The sequence below is a fragment of the Natator depressus genome, chromosome 7 (assembly GCF_965152275.1).
Source record: "Natator depressus isolate rNatDep1 chromosome 7, rNatDep2.hap1, whole genome shotgun sequence".
NCBI lineage: Eukaryota > Metazoa > Chordata > Testudines > Cheloniidae > Natator > Natator depressus.
This window is the reverse complement of record NC_134240.1, coordinates 1,303,895-1,315,827: the sequence shown is the minus strand read 5'-3', so window position 1 is coordinate 1,315,827 and position 11,933 is coordinate 1,303,895. Positions and strand designations below refer to the sequence as shown.

At 55.7% G+C, this 11,933-nt stretch overlaps 1 protein-coding gene across 2 annotated transcripts in view; it reads right to left on the bottom strand.

Annotated features, from left to right (window-relative positions):
- Positions 1–3,433: 3,433 nt before the first annotated feature.
- Positions 3,434–11,933, bottom strand: part of USP19 (ubiquitin specific peptidase 19) — a 45,465-nt gene continuing 36,965 nt past the window's right edge. The window contains exon 26 of one of the 2 annotated variants that reach the window (XM_074957299.1): positions 3,434–4,277. In XM_074957299.1, coding sequence (XP_074813400.1) covers positions 4,137–4,277 — 141 coding nt within the window. In that variant the 3' untranslated portion in view covers positions 3,434–4,136. The remainder of the gene's footprint in view (positions 4,278–11,933) is intronic. The other variant, XM_074957298.1, reaches the window with a different exon arrangement.

Below are 11,933 nucleotides of genomic sequence, written 5' to 3'. Positions count from 1 at the left end.
TCAATCCCCCTTCGTTTTACTGCTCCCCAGTCACTTACTGCAGGAAGCGCCATCCACGGGGTGCAGTACATCCCACCTCTGCCACCAGTTGTCACGGTGTCCCTGGGCGATGCTCTGGAATTGCTCCCTATGAAGCCAGGCAGGACTCTGGGGAAGTCTCCTCTCGGGGAGCAGCCTGTCTGCAGGACAGACAGCTCACCCAGCTTCCACCTTCCTGGGTCTGACCTCGGAGCATTCAGCCTCCTCTGCCCCTCCGTGCGCTTCCCACAGCGAGTCTGCTCAGGCGGGGTCCTGGGGGGGCCAGAGGGTCCTGCCCCGCAACTCCGCAGTCATCCAGCCAGTAAAACAGAAGGTTTATTAGACGACAGGGACATGGTCTACCACAGAGCTTGTAGGTGCAGAGAACAGGACCCCTCAGCTGGGTCCATTCTGGGGGGCAGTGAGCCAGACAACCACGTCTGCCCTTCACTCCATGTCCCAGCCAGCCCCAAACTGAAACTCCCTCCAGCCCCTCCTCCCCTGGGCTTTGTCCCTTTCCCGGGCCAGGAGGGCACCTGATTCCTTTGTTCTCCAACCCTTTAGCTCTCACCTTGCAGGGGGGAAGGCCCAGGCCATCAGTGGCCAGGAAACAGGGTGTCGGCCATTCTCTGTGTCCAGACCCCTGCACACACCTGCTCTCTAGGGCTCTGCAACAATCATACACCCTTACCCCACCCCTAGATACTTAAGAACTGCCTAGGGGAAACTGAGGCACCCCCACACTATTCAGAGGAAATGTTAAGAACAGTCCCGCTTCGTCACAACGGGAAACTGATGCACACACAAAAAGAACAGGAGGACTTGTGGCACCTTAGAGACTAACAAATTTATTTGAGCATGAGCTTTCGTGAGCTACAGCTCACTTCATCGGACACAGAGTCATCATACAAAATATTATGAAAAACTCCCACTCCATCACATCTCTTCCCCCTTCGAGACCGAACTATGTGGGAGCCACTTCAGCCAGTGACCTGGGGATGTTCAGGGCCCCCTTTCTGTGATAAAGCATCAGCGAGAACATTGGCACTTCCATTAACATCGACCCCGGCCACATAATCCTGGAGGGTGTAAGGACACTGCCTCTGGCGGAACACAACTGAGAGTATCAATTCAGGACACATTGCTAAGGGAGAGCGCCCCCTGCTGCCCCCACCCCGCAGCACAGCGCCCCCTAGCACCACCATGGGGCCAGCCCTGCCTGCCGGGGGAGAGCGCCCGCTCCCCGCAGCACAGCACCCCCTAACACCGCCATGGGGCCAGCCCTGCCTGCCAGGGGAGAGCGCCCCCTTCTGACTCCCGCTTCCTGCAGCACAGGCCCCCAGCATGGCAGTGGGGCCTCAGGCTCAGTGATGACTGCCAGGGACACCCCCTAATGGCTTCCACCATCCCCACTGCTCCCTGCAGCCCCTGGCTCTCCGTGGGGCTCCCATCGAAGGACTGGGGCAGCCTCGTGCTGCTGAGCTTGAGTCCTGAGCCCACCAGCCCGTGGGGCGCGGGGAAGGCTGGCGTGGGGCTTAGGATCCAGGCCTAAGACGTGGCAGATGCTCCTGACTCCTGTGAGTGTGGGCCAGTCCCTTTGCCTCGCTGTGCCTCAGTTCCCCTCCCAGGGAACGGGGTGCGAGGCCGCAGGCACTGCCGATTGCGAGGGGCTCCGAGATCGACTGACAAAAGGCGCTAAGTGGTCTCTATGAGGATTAGAGCCACACGTGGGGCCAGCTTTGCAGGGGAGCTCAGAGCTGTGGGGTGCAATCCCTGCAGGGACCCAGGGACCCCCTTCTGCATGGGCCTACAGTGCATAGGGGACTGCTCGCTTCCCACACCAGGTGCCTGGGCAGCCCCCAGACCTGGCCAGCTGGGAGAAATACCCAGCTCTCCACCTCCCCCCGCCCCCCACATCTGCATTCTTGTGGCATAGGTAGGGGAAGCGCCAGATGTTGCCCAGCCCCATGGCGAAGCCCATGCAGGACATGATGAAATCCAGCTGGTGGGTCCAGATCTCCCGCTCGGGGATGGGGATGTTCATGGGGCCCATGGGCCCAAGGGGGTGGCGATGGCTCGCTCCTGCCCCGGCTGGCTCAGTGCCCTGTGAGCACCCACTGCCCTGGGCAGGACCAGGTCCGGCAACCCCACCACCCCACCCCGTCCAGTGCCCGAATTCATACAGCAGCCCCACCCGCAGGGGATGCCCTGGGCACTGTGGGTCCTGACCCCTCCCAGCTGGGGGTGCCAGAGGCCTGCATGCGGCCAGCCCACAGGGGGGCTGGAGCAAACCTGGGCAGCAACCGGGGCCCCCTGCACCGACAGGCCCCCTCGGCAGGGAGCAGACCCGGCGTGGGGGGGATTTACACAGGGGGGCTCAGAAGGGACATCACAGCCCAGCCCGGCCCCCCAGGTGACTTGGAGGGGGAGCCCCTTTTCCTGCCCTGTGCCCAGTGTGACTCGGCGAATCCCATGCGCCTCCACCTCAGGGCTGGTGAGGCGGAACCAGGCCCGAGGCCAGGGTGATGGGTGCCGGGCCAGGCCGTCCCTGCCCCGGGGCTGCTCGCAGGGTGCCTGGCCCTTCCTGCCCCCGGCTGCTCATGGAAGGGGCCACAGCACCTGACCTGGCCCTTGGCTCCTGCCCCCCTTCCCAGGCTGAGGGCTCCGAAACAATCCCCAAAGCACTCGAAGCGGAAGAACCTCCGGCAGCAGCTGGGGCTGGCCCGGCTTGGTCCACCCGTGGGGGTCTGGCGTCGCGCCCCACTGACAGAGCCCGGCTGGAGCCATCGCTGTGCCCGGGCCCCAAGACCCAGCAGCAGCTGCAGCCGGGCGGCCCCTGGCACCACCCCTATGGGCTGCAGGGCTGTGAAAGTGTGGGGGGCAAGCACCCACTAGCCCAGCCCCCCTCCTCCTGCCCCGCCCCGCCCCCCCCACTAGCCCAACTCTAGCCCCTCTCCCCCCGCTAGCCCAACCCTGGCCCCACTCCTCACACCCTGTAGCCCAGCACTGCCTACCCCCCTCCCCCAGCCAGGGCGCACTCCTGGCCTGCCCCACTATATCCCAGCCCAAGCCTTACTCCTCCTGCAAGCCCCCCGCCCCTATCCCAGCCCAAGCCCCACTCCTGCTGCTCTCCAGAGCCCGGTGAAAATGGTCTGTAGCTAGAAGCGGCTCTGCAGGGCTCCATCGCTGCGCCCACGCCCGGCCCTCTGCTGCCCGACTCGGGCCTGGCCCGCTGCAGGGCGCGAGGGCGTTTCACTGCGATTCCGGGTCGGCAGAGGACCAGGGCAGCACCCCCCTTAGGCGGCCAGGGCCCAGCGCCCCACACACGGGCACCACAGCCCCGGACAGAGTTCAGTAGAATTTAATGACTCAAGACAAACACCAACTTTATACAAAGTGAGGGGGAGCAGCGGCTGGGGGGCAGCGGCTCTGCCTGGGGAGAATCGAGGGAGACAGCAGCAGTCGGGTGCCAAGGGCCAAAGAGAAGGGGCCAATGCACAGGAGAATGGGGAGGGGGGCACACGCCCAGGGGAAGAGCTGCGGGGCTTGGGGTGGAGCAGGTGCCCAGTCAGGCTGTCCCAGGGGCACGCGCCTTCCTCTTACCCTGCCCAGCCTGGACTGGCAGAACTGCAGCAGGGCCGTTTTGCAACCCCCTCTCCCCGGTGCCAGGCTCCCACTGCTGCATGGGCACCACGGAGAGTGGGCAAAGCCTCCCTAGGCAGGCCCTGCCTAGGCCCGGGCCAGCAGCAGGAGCCTGCCCTTCAGGGCAGTGCCCGGGCTGCCCCACACCCACCCTGCCAACTACCAGGCCAGGGAGCTGCCAGGCCCTGGGGAAGGGGGAAAAGCCCCAGCCCCACCAAGGAGCAGCAGGTTCTGTCCCCATTTGGCCCACAGGCTGAGGGAGGGTTGGGGACAGGTGATCCCCAGCAAGGAGCCCAGGCCCTCCTACCCAACCGCCCCCGCCTGGCAGCCAATGAAACCGTTACCCAGCAGGGCAGCTTGTGGGTCCGAGCGGAAAGTGCTTGAGAAGGGGCCATGGCAGGGCCGGCTTGAGGGGCAGGGACCCCCCGCCCGGGGCAGGAGGGGGAAAGCCACAGAACGGCCCCCCCAGCAGCGCCTCAGTCGACTTCCTCCATGTTGCTGTAGGACGGGGAGGGGCGCTCTACGGGGCTGGCAAAGCGATCCGGGAGCCCAGCGGGGGGCAGCGGGGGGCCTCCTTCCGGGGCGACACTGGAGCCGAACGACACGGGGTTCATGCCCTGCAAACAGAACAAGGAGATCAGAGGGGGCAGCCCTGCCCTGCCCTCCCCACCTGCATGCCCATGGTGCAGTGAGCATAGCCCCCCTGGCCTGGGGACAGAACCCAGCTGGCTCCTATCTTCCCCCAGCCGTGAGGCCAAGGGCCCTGGGCAGCAGCGTTACGAGGAGGGCGAGCGCCCCTATGGGGCTCAGAGCACAGCCCCAGCGGCACCACATATGGGGGCGTGGACGGCAGGCTGGGGCAGTGAGCCCTGAGTGCCGACAGCAGCCGGCGTCCCAAGGACATGGCAAGGACCCAGCAGCAGCGCTGAGGGACCTGGACCCAGCAGCAACTCCCGGCCCCTTTCCACTCCAACAGCAGAACCCTCTGCACGCCGGTGGGGGCGGCTGGGCCAGGATGCCCTGGGCAGAAGAGTGGCCGCCAGGGCCAGGCCCGCGCTCTCCTGCGGGCACAGACCGGGCAGCGGACAGCCCAGAGCTGCAGCCACGCCTCCCTGCGCCCCTCCGGGGTTTGAGGCAATGGTGAGCGCACCAGGGAGCCCTGCTCCTGCATTGGGGCCCCCCGCAGGGGGTTCAGCAGCACAGGGCACTGCCGACAATGGGAGAGTCGTTCCTAGGCAGTCCGTGCCAGCGCAGTGCTCCCCAGGAGGGGGTGGTACGCAGACGGAGCCAGCCAGAGCTGCAGGAGGGCTCCCAAGGAACAGCCCTGAGGGCAGCACCCTACAGCGGAGGAGGGGCTCAGGCACACAGAGCCGTCGTCGCAGCACGCCACCAGCAGGGGGCACACTCTGAACAGCCAGGCCAGTACTGTCTGACATGGCAATTTCCTCACTTCAAAAGCGTTGATCCAGCCCCTGGGAATCGGACATTAGGCCTGGCTTGGCCAGAGAAAGAGGGACTGACCCCAGAACTCAGCATTCATGTTAACTCAGGGGCAAGTCCAGCTCAGGGAGACAGACACTGAGCCAATCAGCTGGAAGGAAGAATTCTAATCCGAAACGTGCCTGATCATTGGGAATGGTTTCTGATCACTGTCCTGGGCGCTCAAAAAGCCACACGCAAGGAAGAAGGCTGCATTGGTTAAGACTCCAACCTGGTTCAGAGGGGAAGTGAAGGTAACTATATGTATTATATACATTTTAAAAAACTACACGACAAATGGAAGAAAGGGGCAGTTGATAGTAATCAATATAAATCAGAAGCTAGGAACTGTAGAAACTTGGTAAGGGAAGCAAAGGGACACAAGGAGAAATCTATGGCCTGCAGAGTTAAGGACAATAAGGAGGAGTTGAAGTGTATTAGGACCAAAAGAATCCTGACAATGGTAGTGGTCCATTACTAGATGGACATGGTAGAATTCACAATAAACATGCAGAAAAGGGAGAGGAGTTCTATAAATATTTCTGCTCTGTATTTGGTGGAAAACCCTGTGAACACAGTCTCCTGTGGGGATAACACGCCTTCCATGCCACACCTCTCTCTGGATGGTTTGGCTTTACAGGTAAAGCAGGGGCAAGGCTTAGCCACTGAATCCTTAGAAAGTACGACCCAGTCATTTCAGAGCATAAACCATGTCCCTGGCCATCATCGGCTTCCATTTAGCATGGCCAGGGTAAGTGACGGCATCATGGATCACATTTCCCAAGAAAACTTTCAGCACCCCGTAGGTTTCCTTGCAGGTCAGCCTAGAAAAACACAGTACACCCCCATGATGAGCCAAACAACCAGCAGCCAGTTTGGTAATATCGGATATTAGCGCAAAGCGCCTTCTGATGGCGTCTTGCACCCTCCGTTAGGAGTCCTTTACCACCTTTGCTTCATCCAGTCACGCTGCTACTACCCACAAACCAGTATCTCTGGAGAATGTTGAACAGAAGTTACTAAAGTCAGACATTTTAAAATCAGCAGGTCCAGATAACTTGCATCCAAGAGTTTGAAAAGAGCTGGCTGACGAGCTGCTGCTGGACAGTTAATGCGGATTTTCTGTAAGTCCTGGAGCACTGGGGAAGTTCCAGAGGACTGGAAGAAAGCTCATATTGTGACAGGTTTTAAAAAGAGTAAATGGGACGAGCTGGGTAATTATAGGCCTGTCAGCCTGTCACCGATCCTGGGCAAGAGAACGGAGCGGCTGACACAGGACTCAATTAATGCAGAACTAAAGGAAGATCATGGAATTAATCCCAGTCAATATGGGTTTGTAGAAAACATCCTGTCAAACTAACTTGATTTTTTGATGGGATTACAAGTTTGATGGACTCTTAATCTTAAATGAATCCACGTGCTCCATAGAATCTCTCTGGATAGTAATCCCAGGCTCTAATAAGAATATAACAGTAGGGATCTGTTATCGACCACCTGATCAGGACAGTGATAGTGACGATGAAATGCTAAGGGAGATTAGAGAGGCTATCAAAATAAAGAACTCCAATAATAGTGGGGGATTTCAGTTCTCCCCATATTGACTGGGTACAGGTCACCTCAGGACGAAATGCAGAGACAACATTTCTCGATACTAAATGTCTGCTTCTTGGAGCAGCTGGTACAGGAACCCACCAGGGGAGAGGCAACTCTCGATCTAGTCCTGAGTGGAGCGCAGGATCTGGTCCAAGAGGTAACTATAACAGGACCACTTGGAAATAGTGACTATAATATAACAACATTTAACATTCCTGTGGTGGGAAGAACACCTCAACAGCCCAACACTGTGGCATTTAATTTCAGAAAGCGGAACTATGCAAAAACTATCAGGTTAGTTAAACAGAAATTAAAAGGTACAGTGACTAGAGTGAAATCCCTGCACGCTCATGGACACTTTTCAAAGACACCATAATAGAGACTCAACTTAAATGTATACCTCAAATTAAAAAACACAGTAAAAACTAAAAAAGAGCCACTGTGGCTTAACAACCATGTAAAAGAAGCAGTGAGAGATGAAAAAGGCATCTTTTAAAAAGTGGAAGCCAGATCCTAGTGAGGTAAATTGAAAGGAGCATCAACAGTGCCAAATTAAGTGTAAAAATGTAATAAGAAACGCTAAAAAGGAGTTTGAAGAACAGCTAGCCAAAAACTCAAAAGGTAATAACAAAATGTTTAAGTACATCAGAAGGAGGAAGCCTGCTAAACCACCAGTGGGGCCCTGGACGATCGAGATACAAAAGGAGCACTTGAAGATGGTAAAGTCAACACAGAGAAATGAAATTAATTCTTTGCTTCAGTCTTCATGGCTGAGGATGTTAGGGAGATTCCCAAACCTGAGCCGTCCTTTGTAGGTGACAAATCTGAGGAATTGTCACAGATTGAAGTGTCTTGGAGGACATTTTGGAATTAATTGATAAACTTAACAGTAACAAATCACTGGGACCAGATGGCATTCACCCAAGTTCACATTTGAAAGAACTCAAATGTGAAATTGCGGAACTATTAACTATGGTTTGTAACCTGTCCTTTAAATCAGCTTCTGCACCCAGTGACTGGAAGATAGCGAATGTAACGCCAATATTTAAGAAGGGCTCTAGAGGTGATCCAAGCAACTGCAGACCGGTAAGTCTAATGTCAGTACCTGGCAAATTAGTTGAAACAATAGTAAAGAATAAAATTGTCAGATACAAAGAAGAACATAAATTGTTGTGCAAAAGCCAACATGGTTTCTGTAAAGGGAGATCAGGTCTTACTGATCTATTACAGTTCTTTGAGGGGGTCAACAAACATGTGGACAAGGGGGATCCAGTGGACATAGTGTACTTAGATTTCCAGAAAGCCTTTGACAAGGTCCCTCACCAAAGGCTCTTACGTAAATTAACTTGTCATGGGATAAGAGGGAAGATCCTTTCATGGATTGAGAACTGGTTAAAAGACAGGGAACAAAGGGTAGGGATAAATGGTAAATTTTCAGAATGGAGAGGGGTAGCTAGTGGTGGTCCCCAAGGGTCAGTCCTAGGACCAATCCTATTCAACTTATTCATAAATGATCTGGAGAAAGGGGGAAACAGTGAGGTGCCAAAGTTTGCAGATGATCCTAAACTGCTCAAGATAGTTAAGCCCAAAGCAGAATGTGAAGAACTTCAGAAAGATCTCACAAATCTAAGTGATTGGGCAACAAAATGGCAAATGAAATTTAATGTGGATAAATGTAAAGTAATGCACGTTGGAAAAAATAACCCCAACTATACATACAATATGATGGGGCTAATTTAGCTACAACTAATTAGGAGAAAGATCTTGGAGTCATCATGGATAGTTCTCCGAAGACGTCCACGCAGTGTGCAGCGGCAGTCAAACAAGCAAACGGGATGTTAGGAATCATTAAAAAAGAGATAGAGAATAAGATGGAGAATATCTTATTGCCCTTACATAAATCCACGGTACGCCCACATCTTGAATACTGCATACAGATGTGGTCCCCTCATCTCAAAAAAGATATACTGGCATTAGAAAAGGTTCCGAGAAGGGCAACTAAAATGATTAGGGGTTTGGAACGGGTCCCATATGAGAAGAGATTAAAGAGGCTTGGACTTTTCAGCTTGGAAAAGAGGAGACTAAGGGGGGAGATGACAGAGGTCTATAAACTCATGAGTGGTGTGGAGAGAGTGAATAAGGGAAAATTATTTACTTGTTCCCATAATATAAGAACTAGGGGCCACCCAATGAAATTAATGGGCAGCAGGTTTAAAACAAATAAAAGGAGGTTCTTCAAGCAGCGCACAGTCAACCTGTGGAACTCCTTGCCTGAGGAGGTTGTGACGGCTAGGACTATAACAGGGTTTAAAAGAGAACTAGATAAATTCATGGAGGTTAAGTCCATTAATGGTTATTAGCCAGGATGGGTAAGGAATGGTGTCCCTAGCCTCTGTGTCAGAGGGTGGAGATGGATGGCAGGAGAGAGATCACTAGATCATCACCTGTTAGGTTCACTCCCTCTGGGGCTCCTGGCATTGGCCACTGTCAGCAGACAGGATACTGGGCTGGATGGACCTTTGGTCTGACCCAGTATGGCCGTTCTTATGGGCAATAGTGCTGATGTACAGACCTCTAAGATACATGACTTGGCCTTGCACAACATTTTGATTAACAGACTAGGATGCTATAGAGTTACCATGGCCCACATTAAATGGATTAAAAGCTGGCTCACTGATAGGTCTCACATGGAATTGCATGCAGGGAACTATCAGTGTTTCTGGTGGGGTCCTGCAGGGAGCGGTTCTTGGCCCTTCGCTAGTTAAAATTATCAGTGAACTGGAAGAAAACGAAATCACTGGAAGTCTGCAGATGACAAACATTGGGGCAGTAGCAAATAACGAGGAGAACAGGTCAGTGATACAGAGCAATCTGGATCGGTTGGCAAACTGGGCTCAAACAAACAATATACATTTTACTGCAGCTAAAGGTAAGCGTATCCACCTAGGAACAAAGAGTGTTGGCTGTACTCACAGGCTGGGGGGCTCTATCCTGGGAACAGGGCCTCTGAAAAAGATCTGTGGGTCCTGGTGGATAATCACTGAGCATAAGCTCTGTGACGAAGTGGGAATGTTCTTAATGTTTTCTCTGAATATTATGTGGGTTCCTCAGTTTCCCCTATGCAGTTCTTAAGTATCTAGGTGGGGGGATAAGGGGGTGTGATTGTGGCAGAGCCCTAGAGGGCCAGTGTGATGGTGTCTGCACAGAGAATGGCCGACACCCTGTCTCCTGGCGACTGATGGCTTGGGCCCCTCCTCTGCAAAGGGGCCAACTGAAGGTGTTGGAGAACAAAGAGATCAGGTGGCCTCCTGGCCCAGGAAAGAGACAAAGGCAAGAGGAGGGGCTGGAGAGTTTCAGTTTGGAGCTGGCTGGGGAAATAGAGGGGGGTCCAGATGGGGCTCTGGGCTCCCTGGCCCCAAGATGGATCTGACTTAGGGGTCCTGTTCTCTGCACCTACAAGCTCTGGTTTAGACCATGTTCCTGTCGTCTAATAAACCTTCTGTTTTACTGGCTGGCTGAGAGTCATGTCTGACTGCGGAGTTGGGAGGCAGGACCCTCTGGCTGCCCCAGGACCCCACTTGAGCGGACTCGCTGTGGGAAGCGCATGGAGGGGCAGAGGATGCTGAATGCTCCGAGGTCAGACCCAGGAAGGTCGAAGCTGTGGAAGCTTCTTGCCCTGGAGACAGTGTGCTCCGAGAGAGGAGGCTCCCCCAGAGTCCTGCCTGGCTTCTATGGAGCAGTTCAAAAGCATCGCCCGGGGACCCCGTGACAAGCTCCAAATAGGATGCTGTAACCAAAAGGGCTAATGTGCTCCTGGGATGTATAAAGAGGGGAATCTGGAGGAGGAGCAGAGACGTGATTTTGCCTCAGTATTTGGCCTGGGTGCGACCGCTGCTGGGATCCTGGGTCCGGTATATTGAATAACGGGCTCTTCAGTCTAGCAGAGGAAGGTCTAACATGATCCTGTGGCTGGAAATTCAAGCTAGACAAAGTCAGAGGGGAAACAAGAGAGGGGAATTAACTGATGGGACAGTCTCCCCTCCCAGGGTTGTGGTGGATTCTCCATCGCTGGAACTTCAGAACTGAAGACTGGATGTTTTCCTAAAGGATCTGCTCTCGGCGATTGGACGAGATGATCACAACGATCTTTTGTGGCCTTGGATTCTGACAGATGGCTGCCCCCATGATCCAGAGCACGAGTGTTTCTCCCGCCTGGCCGTGACATCCCCACAGGAGCTCGGCCCTGCAACAGCTAGTGCCGAGGGAAAAGCAGAGCAGAAGCTAGGATCCCATCCCCATGGCCTGCCTCGTGAGACCAAGGGAGGGGCAGGATCTGCTTTGGCCGGACATGGGGCAGCTGCTTCCTTGTCAGCATGCCAGCCTTGGGCGTGGGGGGGAAGCAGCATGCTAGGCCCTGCTGGGCTACGTGATGGGGGCTCCAGGCTCCTCCGTGGCCAGACCTCAGACCCTTGCCTGGGGCAAGAGTGCAGTGGCCCAGTGCGGGCGTCCATCTCCCTTGGCCACGCCACAGTGTGAGCACGCTCTCCAGCCCACTCCTCAGCTTGCTGGCCGCGGCTGGATGTGGAGCTACATGGGCAGTGCCCAGGAACCCGAAGGTGTGCCAGCAGGGCATGCTCCCCTTCCACAGGGCCGCCTGTGCACTAGTTCGCAGGGCTCTCAGTCTCTTTTCTATCAGAGCTGGGTGGGGATCAGCCAAAGCCACAGGCCAAGAGCAAGACCCTGCAGCTCCTACGGACCCAGAGCTGTCCCTTGCCCCCATGGCAGGTCCTTGGAACCTGTACTGACCAGGACCAAGACCCAGAGGGGCCAGTGCTGGGGCAGAGACTTGCCCCAGCCCTGCCTCTTCCTCCTCGTGAGGACAGAGGAACCATGGCTCAGCGCTGGGTCGGAATCCAGAAAGCCCTGGGCCAGTCGCCCCCTTAGAGGCCGGTGCAGCGTTCCTCGGCTGGCAGGGGACTCGAGGGCAGGGGTCTCCCTCACAGACTGCAGACAAGGGTCAGCACTCGAGCCCTGTGGCCTTGGCTGGCTGGGAGGGGGACACAAGCAGCAGGACACGGCCAGGTGCCCCGCAGTGTGCCTAGGCTGCCAAGAGCGCTGAAGGCCAAGCCCCAGCCCTGGCGAAGGAGCCACGCTGCAGTGAGGAGCTCAGGCTGCGAAGCCAGAAGAGGGCCAAGGGCACG